Below are 20,526 nucleotides of genomic sequence, written 5' to 3' on the forward strand. Positions count from 1 at the left end.
ATAGTCGTTATTCCGTTGTAACTGAGATAGTGAGTCAATGAAGTGGGTCTGAACGAGAGTGAGTGTGGTGATACTATCATGTATCATATTATGTCAGGAAGACCATGAGTTCTGGGGCTCATGTAATCTAATAGCTTATATAATTTTATTTCAGTATTCATTAGTGCCTAAGATGGTAAACATTATGTACCTTCAATAAAATGCATTAAGAGACCAAGTTTTAAAAGCTTATAATTACATTTAAATAGACTTTAAAGAGCAGTATAATTTAAAAGTTAACGATCATCCAATGTTTTGTCTCTGGTGATTACTGAATCATCGAACTTGACCATGTATGTTGTTCCCTTGTGCCAGTGTGCTGTCACCTTTGCTGGCTGGAATATAATAGTTTCAAAATTAGCTTGAGTTTGTGCTGTTCTTAAAATCACAGATTATCATGGAAAAACTAATCAAATTTATTTGTATTTAGATTTTTGTTTTCTCTAATCACCTATTATTTTGTGTATACTGTGACATTGACAAAATCAATGCCTAGAGTTGAAGAACTTTTTTTTTATAAAAAAAAATACTCATTGTACAATTTGTTTTAACAGTTACTCAATTCTTATAATGCTACAGGCGACTGCTTCGTAAACTACTATCTACTTGAAATTGAATTTAACAAAATTAAGTTTTAAACTTACAAATCCGCTCCTAGTTAAAACAGCTTCAATGATGCCAGCATTGAAGATGGCACAGTTTAATGAACCCTTGTCTTTTGGTACACTTATAAACTTATTTACCTGCAATTCCAATGAAAACAGTGTATAGACTTTTCATGAATTTTTTATTTATGGATTTTGATGGACAGTTTAGTTAAGAACCTGAGATTTTCTTATAAAATAGTCTTTTGTATCAGAATGTATTTAAGTACCAGAAACATAAGAGTTGTTTCAAGTTAAAAAAAAATTGGCCAAATTATTTTGAAGTTATTGTAACATAGAAAACAAATAATGTATAACATATCTTACAAGAGCATCTTTCTCGATAATATAGTAGGTCCTTTCATCATCATTTGCATGTTCCAGTTTATCAGCTTCTTTACCAAAAAGCACCTGCAAATAAACTTAATTTAGTCAATGCTACTTCATGTATTTTTCATCTTATTTTGTTGTAGATGTTACGTTGGATTGTATTGATTGTATTGCACCAACATAGTCGATTTTGTGCCAGAGTTTACATGTTTATGTCCACTATGTATAATTTTTCTGATCTTAAAATTTAGTCTTCTATAGTTAGCAATGAATGCATCCTGTTGTCTAAGATCAGCACCAACCTTTCCACAACCATCCAAATATACATAATCATTATGATCATCATCGACATCCTATTCAATAATGTGAATTTTGTCACCCTCAAAACATTTAATACTTATTTTAATGGACTCATTATTTCAGACAGTAAAGGTAGGTTGATTTATGACAGGTGTTTGCAAGATAGTGGTAAGAACTCATATGGGAATATCACAATCAGGGAGGAAGGTGTAGAAAAATTATGCATAATTTGTTCTTCTACTTGGAAATGCAACAGATTATCATGATTTTCTGTGAAAAGCCTGCTCATGGTTCAGGAAGTGATAGAGGACTATAAAAAACTGATATACTACATTATTTAAAGGGCACATCTAGCTGAAGATAAAATTCAAACATCTCTTCAGCTAACCTTCCATAAAGTAGACTTGATAAACAGTAACATATTCAGCAGTTTTATCTCACGTTTGCTATTTCTCTCTCTCACAAAATACAAGTCGAGCAGTCTCGTGCCCACATCTTGTCCGATTTCAGACAATCTGGAAATTAAACTAAGTTAATAATAACAGTAATAAATTCACCAATTGTTTCAGTACATACATCTTCTAGAAGTTTACACTGAATTTTAGTCAACGTTTCGTTTTGTCACATAATTAACACAATATATAGAATTAAGTTATAATTAGGCGGTTTACTCAGTGGCAAATTTATTTTGATTTTGATTTTACAATTAACTACCTACATCTAAATGCACAAATCTTAATTGAATATAATTTTGTTTTTTTATTAAACTTACTTAAACTGTAGATCTTGTATCGAATGCGATCGATTCTGACTATACTGAACAATTTCAGAAAATAAAAGGGCATAAAAGGCTAAAGAGACCTCCCCTTTCCCTTTTCGTAATGGTTTATCTAATATTGATGATTTCGAACGACTGGAGGACATGTTCATTGATGTGGTTTTCTAATGAGGATATTCGTTTAGATTTATTGACAAAATAGTTCAAGTATGTACATATATAGTGAGACTTAAAATTTGATATTTAGAATTCAGATGATAATTTATTTTATTAATACTATTATTAATAAGAAACAGAAACTTAGGTCTAATTAAGCGTTTCTGAGACGTTTTAACTGTCAAGTGTCAAGTGTCAAATGTCAAACGTCAGTAGGAAAGGAGCATAGACCTTAAAAAGAGTAGGTAGGTACATACGGTATGTTTTTCTTGTTTGACCAATTTACGAACATTGTTTCAGTCCTTGTTTTGCAATATATGGGTGGACGACCAAAGACTTCACACACGATATTATGTTACCGAAATGCATAGCTGGAGGCTTGAGTGCGTCGCCTTGTTTATTTTGTAAAACAGCAATCTAGTAACTAATGACAGTTTCGGGGGAGAAATAAGTTCGTGGTGACTACTTCTAGAGGATCATAATACTCCCTAGAATATCACGTATTAACAATTCTGTAAATTTGGCCACATAATAAGCTGATTTTAAGTTTATACCTGTAGAAGTTGCTAGCAGTATTTACTATTGCATAGCTGTGGTAGTAAAGATCACCAAGGTAAACATAAACGTTTTAATAGAAATAAAATATTTAAAATTAAAATAACGGACTTTTTAGAGATAAGGAAAACCGTCTCATATGGGAGAAACTTGAAAAAGTGTCCCACTTTCAGCACTACTTATCCGTTCAAAAATCCTCCAGAATAGCGCTAGCATAGGCACAAGGTATGATATGAATTGAGCAGTTGTTATCTGAAGTATGCTGAGTTAGAAAATTTAATATATTTAATGACTAGAGTAGTTAGTGACAGTGTAATATACAAGACCTTACATGTTTACGTAGTCCAAACTAATTTCGTCAAAATTATTTTTCGTTAAGGCGAATTTACAGTACGAAATTAGTGGCATGAAATTAATTTCGTGACATTAGTTTTACCAACAGTTTCACGTGTAATTTAATACTTTTGTAATGCATGCATTAATTTCATGCATGCAAATTAGTTCCGTGCCCTGCGCGATTTTTTGGTGAAATTAGTGTCATGCAACTAATTTCATAGTGTAGACGCGACGTGGAACTAATGTCGCGAAAGGGCCTGCGCTGTGCGGACGTGTGTATTTTTAGTTCAGACGCGCTTCAAGTGTTGAAAATTACAAACCAACGATGGAGTACAGAAAAAAAAAGATCTTATTAATGAATATCAGCGACAAGGGTGTCTCTAGGACCCGAAACACCTACAGTAAAAAAGCAAAATAATCTTCACTCATTCGAAAATAGTTTTTATAACTCTCAGGATCTTCATCTGCTAATTCAGAGACTACCTTCATTGCACCTAAATGCCTTCTTGTTAACCATCCTCGAATCTACCAACGTCTTTTTTTTCTAGATAGTCTTTTTTTAAGTTTATAGGTATTTATGCATTTCTTTAGCTACATTGAATAGAGCAAAATATAGCTTTGATGCTGAAGGCACCATAGTTACTGCGATACTATGGATTTCGCGACACTAATTTTTTAACGAAATTACTTTCGCATATATCTACTACTTTCGTGAAACTGAGTTCAACGTGCATGACACTAATTTCGTAAAAGAAATTCCGCTTTACTATTCGTTAAAATTATTCCTGTGGTAAAACGTGGGGACATCTATTGCATTTTCCAGCTTTAAATAAAATACTTTTTGTGATTTTGTATGTAGTGCTTACAGTTCTTTATTCTGTTCTATTTTTCTATCTTTTTCTAATAACTTACAGCGCCTTTTTTTTAAATTTACCCGGTTCGTACTGTAGCGCCACCCTTATTTTTTTTAATTTTAACGGACACTTTTTCACACACAGAGACGGTTCTCCTTACCTCTACCCTCCATAGCACAGAACACTATTACTTCTAGCAACTCCATAGTCTCAAGGCCTTCACACTGAACACACCTAAAGTCATCGTGGCATAAAGGTTAAGACGTCCGGTGCATTCGTATCTAGCGATGCAACGGTATTCGAATCCCACAGGCAGGTACCAATTTTTCTAATTAAATACGTACCTACTTAAAAAATGTTCACGATTGACTTCCACGGTGAAGGAATAACATCGTGTAATAAAAATCAAACCCGCAAAATTATAATTTGCGTAATTACTGGTGGTGGTGGATGGTGATTCTTACGGGTAGGTACCACCACCCTACCTATTATTGCCCTGAAGCAGTAATGCGTTTCGTTTTGAAGGGTGGGGCAGCCGCTGTAACTATAGGTACTGAAACATAAGAACTTATATCTGAAGGTGGGTGGCGCATTTACGTTGTAGATGTCTATGGGCTTCAGTAACCACTTAACAACCAGGTGGGCTGTGAGCTCGTCCACCGATCTAAGCAATAAATAAAAAAAGAAAATAATACGTAATTTTTTCGTGTGCTATGTCTATTGAGTAATTTTTAAGTAAAACTATTTTCGTATTGTTCTTTTGTTATCTTTTTACTGATTTTTGAAGCTGCCTTCTTATCAGTTTATGGGTTTTTTGCCTTTCGATTTAAATAATATACACAAAACACAGCTTAAAAAGGGTTATAATTGTAATTCAATTAAATAAAATGACTAGCAAATAAAGCTTTGACTCTTACCAGGTACAAAGTTTAAAGAACTGATAAATAATTCAACATATCCCTGATTTCGAAACTATCTCCTAATTTTGAGAAAACGTAACGGCTGGATCTATTTAGATACCTTTTTTTTTTAATGTTAAGTTAGCTGTTATTTAATTATTATTCATTGTCGGCTTTAGCAATGAAAACGGTCTGTTTACGCCCTGTACAATTATTCCAACAGTCACCGCACAAATTGTAAACAGTAATTATCTCTAATATGACATGTGTAAGCACACATTGACTCGTAACTGACCGTGTTTCCTGTGTGCTGTTTGTTTTCAATGCTTCACCTAGAAAAGTAAATAATCAGTATATTTTTGTAATTATAAGTACCTTTTTTTTTTTTTAACGCTGGGGAATCCATTTACGGATACCCGGTCCGGGGGGGTCACGTACCGGGTTATGTCGGACTATTATATATTATAATTATAAGTACCTAACATTCTACGTTATGACTGTGCAGTATTCGAGACAATGGTTTATGTAAATATCTATTATGTTTACGAAAACTACAAATGTTACATTAAGTAGGTAGATAATTTTATGTTCACATTTGGTTGAAGTTGAAAGTTGAAGATGAAAGGCGATTGCATGCAGATGGTATGGATATGTGATGAGATGAAATGAAACTGAAGTTGGTAAGAGAGTGTTAACTATGAATGTGCAAGGATATAGAGGAAGAGGTAGACCTTAGAAGAAATGGATGGATTGCGTGAAAGACGATATGTGTAAAGAGGGGAGTGAGCGAAGAAATGGTATATGATAGAGGAGTATGGAAGGAGAAAACATGTTGTGTGACTGGGAAAAGGGCAGAAGAATGACTACGATTTGGTTGAAGTTTAGTAGGTATCTACTATTTTGCGACGTAGTTGAATAAATGATTTCCAGGCCATGCTCGATATAACGGTTATCATACGTTCCATCGATAATACGCTATACCAGAGGTCAGTGCGGCTCCGGAGCCGTATGCGGCTATTTGCAATCTTGAGTGTGGCTCTAGCACAAATATCCTACAGGCTTGCCCGGCCTCTAATATTATCCGGCTGTGGACAGTGTGGACGAAAAAGCCGGTTAATAGTATGTACGGTCATTTAATATCAGCACCCCTGACTAATGTCGATTATTATGTATATTAATCGAAGCAGTATACAATATAGCTTTTATTTAATGATTTACAATAATAAATGTTTACTACATTTACAAACAGATTTGGCTCTCAATTTTTTTAAGTCGTTTTAATTTGCATATTTGGCTCTTTGGCTGATAAGTTTGTCGACCATTGCGGTAATCCCATCAATGAGATTCTTTCACGATAGAAATAGGGACAAAGAAAATTACGCTTGTCAATCCTATATGGATACACTACAAAAAAGGTTTACTTACAGTAAAGTGGAGTACTACATCAAGGGCCGTAATCTGTTATCAGCACATTCTAACGGCATAGTCCGACGGACTATTATAATTTAATTTTACTCTTTTACAAAGTTATCACATCTTAGGAGACAGACATTCTGACCTCATTAAACAAAACTGGGTGAACACTATAAAATAAAACAACGTTTCATTTAACAAAAACTATATTATTATTAATCATAAAGCTTCATTTGATAGCATATTGGCTATTTATTAAAACAGTCTAACACATAAAAAAGAACAATAATAATTACTTACATAAAATGAGTTCCGTTTACAGTTCTTCAACTTTTGCGCTTCGAATATCTAAATCAGTTTGGAGTTCGAACACATCATTTTACAGAAAAAAATATTTGAGCCGCCATGCTTTCGTTATTACTACAAACTGTTATTACATCATCTGCTTGTATAGGTATATTTCACTGTGACGGTCTAAACTGAAGACTATCTGATATAGTCGCCAATGAGCTTCACGAAAGCTATCGCTTTTACTGCGAACAGTTTCGGCGATATCCAATCTAGTCTCACAGCTGCAATAGCTCACACAATTCCAGCGTGCGATGTTGTGAGAGGTGTTCACAGATAGGAGATATAATGAAACATTGGATAAATCAAATAATTGTTCGTCGAGGTCGATAGACGTAATCAGCTGCTATTACGTTTAAAAAAGGCACAACCTGATGGTCATGGTTTCTAGCACGAAGTATTGTTTTTAGCTTCCTGATAAATGTTGCCAATCATGATTTAAAGTATTAACAGGACACGAATAGTACATAGTAAAGGCTATGCTGGCAATATCTTTGGTTGATAAAAAATTGAAAAGTGTCGAAGTATCGGTGTGATTAGCATAGTGAGTTTCTCGCCGCCCACTGAGTTTCCCGCCGGATCTTCTCAGTGGGTCGCGTTTCGGATCCGGTGGTAGGTTCTGCGCAGCACTGTTCTTGCTAGGGCCAGTGTTAGCAACACACCCGGTTTCAGCCCCGTGAGCTCACTTACACGTCAAGGAGAAGCTGATGTAGCCCAAGGCTATCAGCATAGGTAGGAAAAAAAAAGAACAAATGGGAACAGAACTGCTACATGTTGCTGAACCAATAGCTAATGGAGCAGTCGAATTCGAACACAATACACGACATATCCAATGAAGGCCACGTTTATGTTCATTCGCCAGACGTACGAGCCGGGAAGGAATTTGTATGGGAAATAACAGTAAAATATTTATCTCAAGCTAGCATTTTCATCTAAGCTGTGGGTGATCAAAACATCCACGAGTGCGACATTAGAAATATACATATACTGCGCAGCGCAGTAGCCAGTTCATATAACACCAGCGAGCTCCTTAAAATATATTTTTTTCATTTAAATATGCAACTTATTCACAAGTATACTGACTACAAAAAGCCCTATACATGTTATCAAATCTGATTTATCAAACGAAGAACTTGAAGAAATAAACATGAACATTTTAATACAATACGTTTTTTATTATTATTTTATTACTATAAGATTATAAACGTTAAACCTAACCTTTTAAGCATAATAATGCTTCAGAGTAAATGTTGTGGGTACTCCAAGAAAATAGTAACCATACTGATTTTAAGTAGTACCATTGAAAAGGATTTTACACTTTGATACGCTTATGTGTACTATAAGGATGGGAGATTTATCGATAATTTTACTTGTACAATAAGTACATAAGGCATCCAAATTAATAATCGTTGTGTATGATGCACACCACTCTGCTCTCCTCGACATATCTAAGAACGTTTCGAATTTAGTGTAAATATTTCGAACAATTAATTGATCACACGTTTATTCCTATAATCACAATTAAATATCAATTTTATATAATAATATTGACTGCTTAAAGGCATATGTGTTGTGATTTTTGTAACAGTTTAAGAATATAAATGTTTTCAGAAATAATAAAGTATGCAAAAGCATAAGTTATACCAAAATGTAGGTTGCTTTATATACATTCAAATTTGAACTAGAAATCAATATATTCATATTCCATTGCCATTATTATGTTTATTTGATAGTCATTGCTAAACGTAATGTTGTTGGTAGGTAGAAAAACATATTTGTAGTGTAGTTACATAACTATAATCCGAATAGATTCATTAAAACAATTAAAATTCAATAAAAAGGTAAGCAAAAGTTGTTGGTATTTTTTTGAGCGTGAACAAGATTAGGTAGCTATTGTCCTGTTTGCAATAGAAATTAAGACAATATGGTGAATCCGAACATTTATATTTATAATTCTAAATATATTTTATGAATTTGCTATTAAAATGACTACTTGTTTAATTAAATATATCGGGTTTCTTATTTATTTAGTCTCATAAAAATCAATGGATATTTGAATAATATATTTTTGCGCTCATTTCCCTTGGACGGTAGAATTAGCACGTTAAAGTTTTAGAATGTAGCATCTGTATATTGGATTCTTAATATTCAAAATATTTATAATAATTATTTTAACACTAATGAAATATTTCAAATGACTACTAAAGTGTTTATTAATCATTTAACAATCGCAGGTACAATTTTAATGTTACAATTACTTAGGTTAGTTTAATTCAATGTACAAATCAATTTGTTAGTAAAAACTAAAAACAAGTTAGAATCTAAGACTTATTTCATTTTTCTGCTAAGTTTTCGGTGTACCAGATTTACCAATTCTTTGGTGTCTTTAAACAAATTAAATTAAATTTTAAATTCATAGTGAAATTGAATTTTGGTTCGAAAGTACTTTGGTGTAATGAAGTGTTGGAGTGAAATGTCCATTTTTAAAATGAAATTGTACGTGGAATACGATTTGACTGTTTAGAAATATAAAATAAATCAGAACAATAGAAACGTGTCAATACTGTACATTATTTACATCAAAAACAATAAAACAACAAAGAAAAAATAAAATAATGACTATAAACAAAACAGTGTATTCGGTCGTTTGGTCATTGGAATTAGTTGGTAAAGTACCAATTTTTTTTAGTACAAAGAGTAGTTTAGCTTTCAGGGATATTATCTTCATAATTTAATAGTGCCCCTAAAGCAGACCCATTCAAAAATGAGATTTTTAAGTAACATCAAAATATATTTTAATTTCATTGTTTATCCGTGCCTGCAATACCTTTACTAACATTCAAGTTCAATTTATTTAAGTGTAAACATATTTTAAATTTCGCATTTTAATTAGTATTATCATGCGGCTATGTTTTTTTTGGTTTTTTTATGACACACTTTTTGTTTATTCGATTACTGTTGGATTTTTTTTCGCAAACACCATATACCTAGATATAATGGTTACTCCTACTACTGGGACAATTCTAATGCCTCCACATGTGTTATAATCCGTTACAGGTTTAGCTAGTAGTCCCAGAGTACCAAAGAAATAGTCATTCATACATACGTACGAAAATTACTTTTTATAAAAAAAAAGTTTACCTAATTTGATCGGCTACGTTTATTTTTGCTTACAATAATTGTCACAGTGACATAATTAAAAATATCTGTGAACCCGCGCATTAAACTTAAATATCAATGATATTTAGAAATGCTATATTTTCCACAGTCCTACCTATAATATACTCGTATTATGCTATATGCTATATTTGCCATATAATATTTGTAAAGCAAAGTAACGATAAAGTATTCTTGAAATAATTGTAAATAAATTCAAATCTTAAAGATGAAAGTCACCTCAATATAATTCTGTAAATAAAAAATAGGGTTATTTGTTGACTGACAACATTTAGTCAGCCACCCCTTTTGCGAGCATGTTTTTTATGGAAAAATAATGGTAGGTACATATTGAATTTTTTATTTATTAATTTAGTCTTTTTTCTGTTGTAGTGTGTAACAGGGATTATTAAATATTTATTATGTGTCAAAGAGCGTAATAATAATGAAACAAAATACTCGAAACTTCATCTCGGGCTTCTAGCCCTCATTAAAAATACCGCATTTTACTGAGAATGACCATATATAAATAATAGTAATTAAAAACGTGTGCAAATCATGTATCTGGCGTCTTTAGCTTGTCAATTAGCGGAAACTGCAAACAGTCATATGATACGATCAGCGATGTTAATAAATTGCTTGATAGCTTGTCATCACTTGTATAAACGGTGCATTATTAGCTTGTGTTAGCTATCACATAGCAATGCTTTTTATTAAATTTCACATTAATAATCCGTTAATTATGTTTCATGAAAGTTCCGGTTCGCATGTTGACGGCAATACAATACGGCATAGATTATACACTTTAGCATCATAGATTAGCGAATTCTTGTCACGATTTCCTGTATCTAAAACCACGTTCACACTTCAGATGGCATTCTTATCAAAATAACTTAAAAGAACAGTGGTAATGCTCAAAAAGACCGCATCTCACCACAATTCGTAGATAAGGGGCCAGACAAATCCCACCCAACGGACAAAATATTTTATTTTCTTTCGGCAAACGTTAAGTTTTATTATTGTTTGTCGTTGTCATAGGCCTGTTGATCGCTTTCCTGAATTTATTTTAGGATGAATATTTTATTTTAAATTTTGCATTTTGGCTTCAATATAGAAATTACAAGTATTCATTTACCGTAGCAAATTCAACCGATGTTCACCCTAACCTACAATGCTATGCAATTTATTAAATAGTCACCTATACTACCGCCAACTGCAGCGTGATCGCGGCCTAATGAAATGAATGAATTTAAAATGACTCGTGCCCTTGTGTTACTAATGTCTCTGAAATGTCACAAACTGACAATTGTACAAAGTTTCATCTCAATCGGGGGAATGAGGTCAGAGTTTATCAATCTCAGACAGTAATTTCTGCTAACAGTCATTTTTTTGATAAGCTATATCTGTTAACCATGCACATGTAAAAGTATTACAAATCTGGTTGCAAACATTGTTTGATTTTATCTGCTTTGGGAACCTTGATATTACGTTCAACAAGCCAATGCAATGTGCAATTCAGTTATATGATTTCTGGGCTAGTGTATAATCCCCGCATATATTTTCCCTATGTCTACATAACACATTTATATAACCCTATTTATGCCAATAGCAAGTATGTGTGTGTGTGTGTATATAATATGTCCTAAGTACTTAATAAAACGAAAACTCAAATCATTTATTAATATGGAGGGCAGTAGTGATGTTTTATTATGTTTTAGATATTGCTTCACATTACTCATACGCAGTGTTTATTGATAAATACAGTTCATAAACCATACAGCTTTAATGTCATATGAGGAATCACTTGCCAATTAGGGTGCGATAACACTGGTCAACATTGGCTTATAAAAAATGAAAAAAAGGATTTTGCTCAATAAGCATCGTCAATAACTACATACTGGAAACTTTCTATTTCATGTACAATATTACTAAATAAATAAACCATAAATAAAGTAACACCAGACAGTAGCACTAAACATAAAAAAAAAGAGTTGCTGCATTCTTTAACACTGCAAGTTAGTCATTATGAACTTCATTAACCCAAATATTGTAATTAGAACATTAACTACATTACCTGTTCGATATTACAAAAAAGTATATTTATCCTTAAATATCAATTACAACTATTGTGAATCATATTTACATAGCCTTTTTATGCTCTTCATCTAACAGCACGTTGAGTGTACAGCTTCTGCTTCAAGTAAATTGAAATCAGTACCATTTGGTCGATTGAATCCTGTTTTTATTCCGTCCCATCCGTCTTCCACTTTATACTCACCAGTCTGGATTCGGTTGTAGACTTCTTGAGCTACAAGTACAAATGCCTGCTCGACATTTAATCCAGTTTTTGCTGATGTTTCTATGTGATGTAGGCCTGAGAACAGTTATTCTAGTTGTATGTTACAAGAAAACAAAAAAAGTAAGAGAAAATTATATTCTGCCATGGCAATGTTTCCCATCGGAGTTCATTTATAGTCGAGAATATCACCATTTAACTACAGCACACTAATACAGTCATTTTTTCAAATTATGTATCAAGGTATTATTCAATATCTCTATAAAATAGTTGTTTTATAAAATATGTATTTTTCCATAGACATTTTCATATGATTCAGATTTTGGTGTTGTTGTACATTAGCAATGTTGAAGAGGAAAACTGCCTAATTTCAATGAAGTGGCACAATTGAAAATCATTACAAAGGTGTACATTTTAGTTTGGTTAGTTTTTTTGTGTTTTTACATATCCAGATAAGCACAGTCTTATGACTGTTAGATTAGCTATCTTAACTTATTTCAAAACATAACAAAAAGTTAAAGGATTTATTTTTAGTTGAGTAGTTATGGTCACATATATTCTGATTCAGAACCATAATTTATAGTAGTTGAGCTAAAGAAATTTTAATATTTAATGTTCTTTTTATGTATCTGATAACATGATTACGAATTAGCTTTAAATGTGCAAATGAAGTTTCATTGAAGTGTTCAACCAGACAAACAATATTAGTGTACTGAATAATATTAAATTAGAATAATACCGTTTTCCTCAGCAAATAGCCTGGCTTCTTCACATGACACTTCTCGTCTTGATTCACTCTTGTTATCACTTCCGACTAGGTCGAGCTTACAGCCAACCAATGCGAACACTGGTCTGTGAGGTTCTATGTGCCTCTTGGCTTCCATCATCCATAATGGTATATGTTCGAAACTGGATCTGTTCGAGACGTCGTACACCAACAAAGCTCCAACAGAGTTTCTATAATACGATTTCGTGATGGAACGAAATCTCTCCTGTCCAGCCGTGTCCCAGAGTTGTAGTTTAATCCTTGTTCCATCTTGGATCTCGATGATTCTAGCGAAGAAATCTACGCCCACAGTCGGATCAGATAGCTGAAAATAAATGCGCAATTATATGAATAAATTGACAAAAATATCACATAAACAAAGAAATTATCACTCACCTCAGCGAACTTCCCGTCTGTAAAATACTTAAGCAGAGAACTCTTGCCGACCGTGCTATCTCCGATTAGGATAAGCCTGAACTGATAATCAAATATCGGATCGACCATTTTCTTTATTGTACATTCAATTCAATAACATTGAATAAAATTGTTAGCAACATTAATCTCGTCAAAATTACGTATGATCCAAAAAGATTCTGTTTGGTTTGTTTTGTCACTACAACGAGCAAGGGAAGCATAGCTCATTCGGCCTAAACTTTTGTGCTCCTGCACCGGAAAGGAGCAGAGCCGACGACGAGGTGTCACCATTGTAGACACGCCCTGGACATGGCGGAGCATACGACCGCTGTCTGTCCCGCTTGGGAGATGCAGCGTGCAGTGTCCTGGTCGCAAATATAAAACCGGACTTGTCGCTGCCTGGCATCGTGGCGTCGATGTTTAACGGCGATGAGTCCTGGAAGGCTACGCTCGACTTCTGCGAGTGTACTATCTCGCGGAAGGAGGCGGCGAGGCGTATGAAGTAAAGCTCTCCTCACTACGCAGAAATCCGCCGCCACCAAGCAGGGGGTCGGGATCCGGGTGCCATCCGTGACTCGCCCCCCCTAAGAGTTTCGGGATCCACCCGCTTTATGCGGGGTGGGACCTAAGCGTGGGGCGGCGTGTTTTGCACGCTCGTAATGGAAATCCGGTGATGGTATACCGCGTTCCCTCGACCGATCCGGGGAAGATGCAGCGCGGCGCCATCAAATCGAGGGGACCGGCGGTCGTGTCGTCAGCGGCCGCTGGTCCGGCGTCTAAAGTACAGCGAGATGAATGTAATATGGTCTGCGTCAACCTGTCCTGCCATTTCAACAGCCCCGACAGGTCTCCAGCCCGGTCCAGGGTAGGGCGCCGGCTGTGAGCGGCAGGAGTTTTTAGTAAGGTTCAACTCCCACACACTTCACCTGCCACGCAGGTGGGGATCCAGCGATTTTCTACTGTGGAAAATAAAGTCCTTTGTGCTACATGTAACGAAATTCTAAAATATCCAGCGGACTAGAGGTAGCCTGGTTCTTTTCTAGAGTTCAAACTATTTCAAACTTAATTTCGTCAAACATCATGACGACAGCCACTAGAAAATGTACGATGAAGTTCAGGCAACCCCTTGGAAGGCGTTGCTTCATTTCTGCGCAGGAGGTCGGGGAATGAAAGATAGTGAACTCTTCCGTTTCCGCACTGATCCGTTGCCGCGGAGCCAGGGCCGATAGAGGGTTTTCGCCCTTAATGAAATAAATATTTAAAATATGCTCACGAGTTATTTCCATGGTAAAGTAACAGGTGTATTAAAATCAAACCCGAAAAAATACAATTTGTGAAATGATTGATGATAGGATTCTTGTGAAGTGTATGGACCACCACCTACATTATTTGCTGTGCGGTACGGTGAAACAGTAATACGTTCCGGCTTAAAGAGTACGTAGAACAACCGTAACCATGTAACATCAGGTGAGCAGTAAAATCGTATACCCATTTATGTAAAAAATAAAGATAGGCAACACATTTTTATTTTTTCATTCAATCTGCTTAGTAACCGTACGTAGAAAATAATGAAATAGATCAATTGTTCAGATGCAGTTGATTTTTCCATTTCTATAAAAAAAAAACACCGTAAAACTTGTGGTGGATTTTAAAGTCTATTTATATTAAATTTTACATTCAAAATTACTTTTTGAACCAAAAACACTTGCGCTATGACAGCGAAGGTATTAAAATAGGAAAGAATTTGATGAAAATCAATCAGTGGCGAAAGAGCTAACTAAAATTAATTGTATTAAACTATAGAAAGTTTTAAAAAGGTTTATTGTAGCTTTATCAGTTTCACAATTTTTTTTATTTTTAATTTTTTTTATTGCTAGATAAATGGACGAGCTCATGGCCCACCATAAGTTAGGTGGTTTCCGGAGCCCATACACAGCTACAACGTAAATGTTTTGAGTATACAAAGTTTGTTAATTTTATTTTTTATTTCTTAGGTGGGCGGACGACCTCACGGCCCTACTGGTGTTAAGTGGTTGCCAGAGCCCATAGACATCTACAACGTAAATGCCGCCATCTACCTTAAAATAAGAGTTCTAAGGTCTCAGTATAGTACAACGGCTGCTCCATCCTTCAAACCGAAATGTACCTAACCATAACTGCTTCACGGCAGAAAAGGCAAGGTGGCGGTACCTACCCGTTCGGACCCACAACTCTTGGGTAAACAAACCTCGGATTGTAAATCGAATCCGAATATAGATATTTAGCAGTTAGAAAACCACATTCATTTCCGGTAAAAAAAAAAAAATATTTCAAAGGTTTGCTTTGCTTTTCTGCGGAAGCAAATAAGACTAAACATCTAAGTATTTTTTTGCGTTGTATTCTTCTTTCAAGTTTCCAGTGATGGATTGACGCTTATTGACGGCATGATTTGAGGGGCGATAAAAAAATTTAAATTCTAAAATTACAGGTACCAAAAAAAGTAAAGCCAGTCTTCTTTAAAAATGAATTCATATTACATTTTATAAAAAATAAAATACAAATTTATTTTAAATTTAAAATAAAAATATTGGATCAAATTCAAAAATAAAATTGTAGCATTAAAGGGGCGGCGCGATAAACAGGGCCTAGGGCGGCATCAAGCTTAAATCCTGCTACAATAAAAGACTGAAGTTCTCCAAGCTAAATAATAATATCCTTCTCTTGTGAATATTTTAAGACCAAAGCTGCAAAGCAAAGTATGCTAGGTGAAAACAAAATCATAAGTTATAAGTAGAAAAGTATCTTCACCTATTACGATTTTGAAAAATTTTAAAGCATTGTCATTGATAGTACCATAGATTATACACTAGATAGCACACTGGCATTGTTAATTGTTATGCATCTTATTGTGTAGTCTGTGATTTTGAGAAATAAATTTAATTGTTCGGATGCGTTCTAGTTTTTGATCCTAAGTGAATAAAAAAGTAACTTGAATGACAATTTACAAAGCTAAATATGAAATATGATTATAAAACATGATGATGATATCATTAATGAATAAAACTCAAATTGTTAAGCTGTGTGTATAACCTACGTGGTGTTAACTTTGCCGCCAAACAAAATTTTGTAAGCTATTTAAAATGAATTAAACACTAGTAATAATTCATTAAAATGTTGTAAAATTTCGCTGTGAATATTATAAAAATGCCATTTTGAGATAAAAGTCGTGAAATTTAAATTGGTAAAATTTGAATTTCAGTTGATATGAATATCAATCTAGTATACAAAATGAAGGATAGTTTAGCAGATTTTAACGATAATAAAACGAAACCAACGCCAATAGGTGAGTACTGTTCAATTCATTAGAAAAAAATATATTTCCTAAGCGTTTAATATATTTTCATAACAGAATGAGCTTTTTACTTTATATTACTAAGTGTAATACCCGATCCCACCCTCGTAATACATGAAGCTTCCAACTCACTTAATTTTGGTGATGCTTAGTCGTTGAAAGAATCTGGTTTAAATAAATTAACAAAAATCAGATTTCTCATAAGAAAGATTAATGTCACTTTAAAAGTCATATCCTAATTAAAAAAAAATCGGGCTTAAGAACCGGATTCCAATTATAAAAAGAAAACCAAGAATTAGATCTAAAGAAAGTTAAATTAATTGAATATTGATATGTTAATTTTTTTAAATCATTAAATTAAATGGAACAATTAATTTATTTTTTTAGATTGCCTGTACACCATTGAATATTTGTAAATTATAAATTAATTTTAAACTCCAATATGTAACAAATCTATCAATCAATGTTATTTGCACTTCCAGCGAAGGTAGCTCCTGAATTAAAACAAAATGCTGATACGGACATGGGTATAACGAAAACTTGTGCTGTACTTGGATGTGACGATTGCAAGAATATGGACTCAATTATGTTTTTTAGGTATGTGAAATTCATAATTCAACGTAATAACCATTTGTACTGTTTATTAAATAATAATATTATCCAGTCAGAGGTAAGTGACCATCTAGTTGTACAACTGACTTGTAGTTATCTCAATATTGGACAATATCTCATTTCTGCATGTCTAACTTGGTCAAGATTTATTGTCTAACCATGTTTTTACCAAGCAAAATAATAAGGGTAGTAAGAAGCATTAATTTACTCTTAATATTTAAAGCAATTTCAGCCATACTTTATTGCCACACTCCCTTTAAACGTTGAATACACTGATTTTCTCCAAGTGACTTATTAAAACAATAAATTTATTTTACAATGCCAGAAACCAGAGTAAAATCAGAAACTTAAATAGTTAAATATTAGTGAATAGTGGAAGTACATATATTATGATTCTTCAATATTGAAAGATTTCTGCTGAGCTTTATTAACTAGGATTAGAGCATTGTTTGTCTTCATAACATGAATAGCTTATATAAAGATGGAAAAAAATAAAACAAAAAGAAAACAATTTTTCTTTTTGTTTTATTTTTTTACCAATATACCAATGTATATTCTGCAACATTTCTTTTTAAACGGTTAAATAGGTTATAGTCAGGGTCAGCATAGCAAATTCGAGAGAAATTCCTAATGTGATTGCAATCTACTTTGATTGGTGTGCAACAACTTTTACAAAATGCGATTGAGCAAATTTGACTTCATTTGAAACTAGATAACATTCATTCATATTTGTCTCCTGTAATCATTAAATACCAAGTGAGTCTATAAATGGCAAGATTAATGATATTACATGATTAATTTGTTTTCAAAGGTTTCCTGAGGACTCAAGTCTCAGACAAATATGGACAGACCTCACGGGCAGAAATAATTGGACTCCAACAGATTTTTCCTATATTTGCATACAACACTTCTCTGTAGATTGTTTCAAATTAGACAATGAAGACAGAATGGTGCTTGTGGATAAAGCAGTGCCATCTTTGAAATTGCCTCGACATGTTTTAGAGGTATGTAGTCAATTACCTGCACTCTTAGGAAATGCTTGTGCGAGTATTATTTGGCAGGCGATAGTGATCAAACTGGCTTTGTCAGATTTAATATATCTGAGGCTCTATTAATGCAATATATATTTGTAAATCAGGTTAAAATCAGAGCATCTCAATGACAAAAAAAAAAAATGGCAATGTCTGCCTAGCTCTGAATTTGAAGATACGGATCTCCTTCACTAACTTTCCTATAATTTATCTGTAGTTGTATGTAGCATGCTTTCCTCTTCTATCATTCTTAATTTACTACTTTTTATGTACTTAGGCCTATGCGAAAGCAAAACAATCTTTGCCAATGTCAAAAGTTTATAAAAATTACATTAATAGTATGTACCTAAATATGAATTAAGGTTGTTAATAAAAGTAATAAAAGCTTCTTTATCTTATGTACCGTTTCATATCTGTATGTTTCCGAACCAATGATTTGCCTACTGCATTGAGGTAATCAAACTGTTCTCTTTTGAAGGATTGACAAACAAGAGAGCTGTTGATCAATTAAAACTTCAACCTTACATTTCAAGGTGGTTAATTAATACATTTCAAATATACAATCATTTTTTGGGAAAATATTTAGTAGTATTTTTACTCGTGGTAGGACCTCTTGTGAGTCCATGTGAACAGGTACCACCACCCTTCCTATTTCTGCCGTGAAGCAGTAATGCGTTTCGGTTTGAAGGGAGGGGCAGCCGTTGTACTGTTAAAACTGGGACTTAAAGCTCATGTCTCAAGGTGGGTGGCGGCATTAACGTTGTTGATGTCTATGGGCGCCGGTGACCACTTAACACGAAGTGGATCGTGAGCTCACCCGTCCAACGTAGCAATAAAAAAGGACTATTGTTTTAGGTTGAATACATTGATGAAGACACATTAGACAATGAAGGTGATAATTATATTCAGACTGAGAGTGACGAAGAACCAGAGAGGCCTAAAAAAATAATGAAAACCATCACATACAAAGAACCAGATATTGAATTACTCAAACTGTTCAGTGAAGTACAAAGAATGCAAAGGCTGGCTGTCACTCTAAAGCAGAAATTAAAACACAACATGAGAATACACAATAAACAGAACAGGTTCTTGCTGAGAATTAGAGAAATAATCGAAATGAAAAAGAAGATTTTAAATCAGAAAAGAAAGAAAAAATGTAGAATTTTATTGTCTTTGCAAGACAAAATCAAGGAAGACACAAGTGGTTTGGTTCTAGCCATGCCGATGAGACAAACGGAAGACCTAAAAAATTTTGCACTTAGTGTTTATAAATATTCTCCTCAAGCATACATATACATTCGGAATACCCTGAGAACAATGTTGCCAAGTACTGAAATTTTAGAATCGTGGGTGACTGCAGGCTACCAGCCTAAAAATGTAGCTTCCAATATGATTAAAGTGGTGGCGGAACAGACTGAAACATCATTATCTTGTAAAGTGACTTTAGGTTAATGGAATTCGATTTATTAAATAAATTAATTATGAAGGAATGTCAATTATTACTGTTATTATTCAATAACCAGAAATCATTTTTTTATCAACTAAACATTTTTAGAGATTTTAAAGTAAAAATTTACTAAATTACCAAAACCCTTTGGCGTGTGTGGTCAGGGGGAAGGTCTTCAACGGGGACTGGAGTTTTTGTGTTTATTGCCTAGATGGGTGGACGAGCTCCGGCCCATTCGGTGTTAAGTGGATACTGGACCCCATAGATATTAACAATGTAAATGCCGGCATGAGACAAGCCTCAGTTTTACACGACAACGGCAGCCCCGCCCTTCAAACTGAAACGCATTTTCACGGCAGAAATATGTAGGGTGGTGGTATCTACCCATGCGGACTTACAGGATGTCCTACCACCAGTTGGGAGTAATCCTCATCTTGACAGCGGCATTTGGCACTTTTCAGCATTGCTCCGGATTTAATTGTTCTACGCTTTGCTGGCGATGGGGTCTTTATTGTTCCGTTACTACAAAGAGATTAATGCTAGGGAATAATATAAATTAATTCAACTTTTTTTTTAGTTTTCATCATAAACAGAAGAGGTGATTGGATTTTAAGCACTTCTACATTTACCGTATTTACACCTCCCTTTTTTTTCCTACCTATGCTGATAGCCGTGAGAGCATATTTCAGCTTCTTGACGTATAGGTGAGCTCACGGGGTTCAAACCGGGAGTGTTGCTAACACTGGCCCTAGCAAGAGCAGTGCTTCGAAGAATCTACCACCGGATCGAAAACTCTACCCACTGAGAAGATCCGGCGAAAA

The 20,526-nt window shown here is 34.1% G+C and overlaps 3 protein-coding genes across 4 annotated transcripts; 1 reads left to right on the forward strand and 2 right to left on the reverse strand.

Annotated features, from left to right (window-relative positions):
• Positions 1–210: 210 nt before the first annotated feature.
• LOC101743795 (trafficking protein particle complex subunit 5) lies at positions 211–2,446 on the reverse strand. The gene is made up of 5 exons (XM_004930648.4): positions 2,086–2,446; positions 1,702–1,828; positions 1,011–1,094; positions 684–782; positions 211–374 (listed from the first exon to the last, which is right to left on the reverse strand). The coding sequence occupies exons 1-5, from the start codon at positions 2,241–2,243 to the stop codon at positions 276–278; spliced, it is 567 nt and encodes a 188-aa protein (XP_004930705.1). The 5' UTR covers positions 2,244–2,446; the 3' UTR covers positions 211–275.
• A 4,046-nt stretch (positions 2,447–6,492) lies between these two features.
• Positions 6,493–13,489, reverse strand: LOC101743947 (ras-related protein Rab-39B). The gene is made up of 3 exons (XM_004930649.5): positions 13,267–13,489; positions 12,844–13,195; positions 6,493–12,182 (listed from the first exon to the last, which is right to left on the reverse strand). The coding sequence occupies exons 1-3, from the start codon at positions 13,372–13,374 to the stop codon at positions 11,974–11,976; spliced, it is 669 nt and encodes a 222-aa protein (XP_004930706.1). The 5' UTR covers positions 13,375–13,489; the 3' UTR covers positions 6,493–11,973.
• A 2,628-nt stretch (positions 13,490–16,117) lies between these two features.
• Positions 16,118–19,754, forward strand: LOC101744096 (THAP domain-containing protein 1). 2 transcript variants are annotated; one of them, XM_004930650.4, is made up of 5 exons: positions 16,118–16,389; positions 16,523–16,606; positions 17,098–17,212; positions 18,039–18,231; positions 19,114–19,754. In XM_004930650.4, the coding sequence occupies exons 2-5, from the start codon at positions 16,528–16,530 to the stop codon at positions 19,708–19,710; spliced, it is 984 nt and encodes a 327-aa protein (XP_004930707.1). In that variant the 5' UTR covers positions 16,118–16,389; positions 16,523–16,527; the 3' UTR covers positions 19,711–19,754. The 2 variants fall into 2 exon arrangements, with proteins under 2 accessions (XP_004930707.1, XP_004930708.1); XM_004930651.4 differs by having other exon boundaries at positions 16,140–16,606.
• Positions 19,755–20,526: the final 772 nt, after the last annotated feature.

The sequence above is a fragment of the Bombyx mori genome, chromosome 23 (genome assembly GCF_030269925.1).
Source record: "Bombyx mori chromosome 23, ASM3026992v2".
Classification (NCBI taxonomy): Eukaryota; Metazoa; Arthropoda; class Insecta; order Lepidoptera; family Bombycidae; genus Bombyx; species Bombyx mori.